This window comes from Cajanus cajan, chromosome 5 (assembly GCF_000230855.2).
Source record: "Cajanus cajan strain Asha chromosome 5, NIPB_CcT2T_4, whole genome shotgun sequence".
NCBI lineage: Eukaryota > Viridiplantae > Streptophyta > Magnoliopsida > Fabales > Fabaceae > Cajanus > Cajanus cajan.
Genome location: NC_138521.1, coordinates 24,465,986 through 24,470,226, shown reverse-complemented (window position 1 = coordinate 24,470,226; position 4,241 = coordinate 24,465,986). Strand labels below are relative to the sequence as shown.

General features: G+C 38.7%; 1 protein-coding gene across 1 annotated transcript; it reads right to left on the bottom strand.

Annotated features, from left to right (window-relative positions):
• Window positions 1–360: 360 nt before the first annotated feature.
• On the bottom strand, window positions 361–2,666 carry LOC145957922 (uncharacterized). The gene is made up of 5 exons (XM_083074351.1): window positions 2,656–2,666; window positions 2,343–2,550; window positions 1,526–2,231; window positions 1,074–1,423; window positions 361–390 (listed from the first exon to the last, which is right to left on the bottom strand). Exons 1-5 carry the CDS (start codon window positions 2,664–2,666, stop codon window positions 361–363), a joined length of 1,305 nt encoding a protein of 434 aa, XP_082930477.1.
• Between the last annotated feature and the right edge of the window lie 1,575 nt (window positions 2,667–4,241).

Genomic DNA, 4,241 nt, shown 5'->3' with positions numbered 1-4,241 from the left:
AATTGCCTAGATGCATAAGCTATTACCTTTCCCTTCTGCATAAGCACCCCTCCTAAACACATCTTAGAGGCATCACAATACACTACAAAGGTTTCACTAGGGTCAGGTAACACTAAAATAGGGGCACTAGTTAACCTCCTTTTAAGCTCCTGAAAGTTCTCTTCACACTTAGAGTCCCACACAAAAGGTTGGTTCTTCCTAGTCAATTTGGTCAAAGGTAAGGCTAATTTAGAAAAACCCTCTATAAACCTCCTATAATACCCAACTAGTCCTAGAAAACTCCTAATCTCAAAAACTGACTTAGGTGTTTTCCACTCAAGTACCACTTCCACCTTAGAAGGATCTACAGCTATTCCTCCCTCAGAGATCACATGTCCCAAAAAGCTGACACTATTAAGCCAAAACTCACACTTAGACAATTTAGCATATAATTGCTTCTCCTTAAGGGTTTGAAGGACAATCCTAAGGTGCTCAGCATGTTCCTCCCTAGTCTTAGAATATACAAGGATGTCATCTATGAAGACCACTACAAATCTATCCAAGTAAGGGTGAAAGATCCTATTCATATAATCCATGAATACTCCAGGTGCATTAGTCACACCAAAAGGCATAACTAAATATTCATAGTGCCCATAGCGAGTCCTAAAAGCAGTCTTTGGGATATCCTCAGATTTCACTCGAATTTGGTGGTAACCTGATCTCAAATCTATCTTACTAAACACACAAGCCCCAACTAGTTGGTCCATAAGGTCATCTATTCTAGGCAAAGGATACTTATTCTTAATGGTCACTTTATTTAGTTGCCTATAGTCTACGCACAACCTCATGCTTCTGTCTTTCTTCTTAACCAATAAAACAGGCGCTCCCCAAGGCGAGACACTAGGTCTAATGAATTGTTTCTCTTGAAGCTCTTCTATTTGTTTCTTGAGTTCAGCTAACTCCTTAGGGGACATTCTATAAGGTGCTATAGATATGGGTGCAGTGCCAGGTACTAAGTCTATGGAAAACTCAATCTCTCTCTCAGGTGGTAAGCTAGACATGTCCTTAGGGAAAACTTCAGGAAACTCACTCACTAAGGGAATCTCACTAAGCTCATGGTCTTTCTCAAGTGTCAAACAGGCAAGAATCATGTAAACCTTTTCATTTTCCTTTAAACAAGTTTTTATTTTATTAGCACTTAAAAACTCCGCACACTTACTCTCACCAAAAGATATGGATTTTTCAAAGCAATTTAGTAGGACATGATTGGAAGATAACCAGTCCATTCCAAGAATGATATCTAGTTGACTAAGAGGCAAACAGATAAGGTCAACCAGAAATTGTCTTTCAGAAATAACAATTGGACATTTAAGACAAATACTAGAAGTAGTTATGGGACCATCTGTGGGGGTTTCTACAACTAGATCATAGCTCAAATAAGACACTGGCAATTTCAATTTTTGGACACAGGCAAAAGAAATGAAAGAATGAGTTGCACCAGAGTCGAACAGTACAACAAAAGGATTCTCAGCTATGAAACAAATACCTTGTATTAAATTGTCAGACTGAGCAGCTTCAGCACCACTAAGAGCAAATACTCTTCCAGTAGTCTTTGGACGCTTAGGTTGAGAACTAGCTCCTGTTCCCATCATGCGTTGCCTTGGCGGTTGTGGACACTGAGTACTAATATGACCCTTGCCATTACAGTTGAAACATGTTATTTCCTTGTCAGGACAGTTATAGTGCTCATGCCCACGTAGCCCACATTTCTTGCATCGACTAGTAGGTGTAGAAACAGAGCCTCCTACACTAGCAGCACCACTTACGAAAGAATTTCTAGCAACAGATCTACTCTTAGCATGATTTCCTTGAATCTTGGCAGGAGCGGAGTAAGGCTTACTCTTACCCAGAGCACTAGAACTTGCGGCACGCATAGGACCTCCAGCTCCCTTGTAAAAAATAGCACGTGCACGGTTGTCACGGTCGTAGATTCTACTCTTGTTGACAAGCGTCGGGTAGTGATAAATCTCTTGATAATTGATCGCTGTCTTTATCTCAGGACGAAGGTCGTTCACGAACTTAATGCACTTAGCCCTTTCACCACCCTCACCATGATAATGAGTACAATAGCGAACCAGAGCATCAAATTTTGCAGCATACTCTGCCACTGTATCATTCCCTTGCTTCAGCTCGAGAATTTCAACTTCCTTCTGACTCCTCACATCATCCGGGAAATACTTCTCAAGGAAGACCTTTTTAAAGTTGTCCCAATTCAATTGCACTCCTCCATCAATCATCCTTTGAAGTGCTCCTTCCCACCAAAAATGGGCATCAGTAGTCAACATGAAGGTAGCCAACCTCACCTTCTGAGCGAGAGGACACTCCATGGCATTGAAAATCTTCTCGATCTCCATTAGCCAATTCATCGCAACATCTGGGTCATATCCTCCTTTGAAAGTAGGTGGATTTCGTTGAAATTTCTCCAACCAGTTAGGAGCGACTTCAGCCCTATTATTGTTACTCACAGCTTGTGCCAACGCTTGGAGGGCATCAGCAATCGCACGATCATTTCTACCAGCCATAGTCTAAGAAAATAGTACACACAATCAAATAAACAAAAGAATAGACTAAATTTCACAATTAATTCATTTTATCATTCATCTATCAATCAAGCACAGTAGACTCATAACTAACGGCCGATTGGATCGACCTGCTCTGATAACACTAAATGTGACACCCTCTACCCCACATATCATAACACATAATAATAAAATTTGAATAATAAAACATTTTATAATTAAAAAAAAATCCAACGTGTTCAGATAGAGAGTACCACATGCATAACTTAACAAAATCAGCAAAATTTAAATAAAATAAAATAAAAGTAAAGTCTCCAAAAATAATTTAATAAGTGAACATTCTAATTTAATCCTATCTACGCCCCGATGTCACATGTCCTATCAGAGCAAAGCCAAACTCTTAAGCCTAAGCTTCATCACCTACATTTCCAGCCTCATGCTGATAATCACCTGTACAATAGTCAAAGGAGAAAAACAAAAAGAAAAGGGAGTGAGAAACATCTCACTCTAGCTGACAGTGTAGAAATACACACCGAATAGCCAAACACAAACAAGACAGATATAACAGATTTATTAATAACAATATTACATCTCACTCATCCAAGACATAAAAATATCAATTAATTATATAACATTGAAAATGCACGTGTATGGACACGGACTACATGTTATCATGCATGTGGTGCCAGTAAAACATCACATGGCATATTGCCGCTAGCAATACACGAAGTGTAGTCTAGGAGTAGATGCCGGGTCACACCCTTTGCGCACTCTCACTAGAAGGATATACTACCAGAGTCTCGTCAGGATAGCTAAGTCGCGCAAGATACATCCCATGCACACAATGGGCGAGACTGGGACTTCCAAACCAAGCTATCCCCAAGGACTAATCCCCAAAGCTTTTACACTAGGGGGCCTTCTCTGGCGGTGTATTCCATATCGTATCCTTAAAACACTTATGCAAATGATGCATGTCAATCAAGACTCTATGTATTCTCATATCACATTATCATTTCCCATGGTCATATCACATCATCACATTATCTCATCATATTTCATTATCACATTTCATATCTCATGTCTCAATCACATTTCACATTATCACATTATGTCATCATATTCACCAAGCCTTCATAGAGCACTTTAATTTATATCAAAACTCGTTTATTTATAAAATTAAATACATATTTTTACATCTCATCAAACAAGAAATATAACAGAGCAATCAGAAATCAAAACATAAAATATTTATATTTTACCTATTTCTCATAGGGTTTCCCGCAGGAACCCATAGAGCACTCTAAATCATATCAAAACATATTTATTCTCAAAATTAATCACATAGTTACACATTAAATTTAACAAGGAATATAATAGAGCAATCAGAAATCAAAACAGAAAATATTTATATTTTGCCTATTTCTCATAGGGTTTCCCATAAGAACCCATAGAGCACTCTAAATCATACAATTAATTGCATATAAGAAAAATAATAAGTAAAACAGATACGATTGGGAGAAACCCCTCATACATGAGCATACAAAAAAAATACAGCAAACACAGGATTAGGGGCCAATCCCACTACCCAACATATATTCCCACACCTAGAGCAAGATTTCTCACTCCCCCCTTACCTCGATAAGCAAGAGTCGAATCTTGATGGTCGCCCCCTCTAGGTTCCCC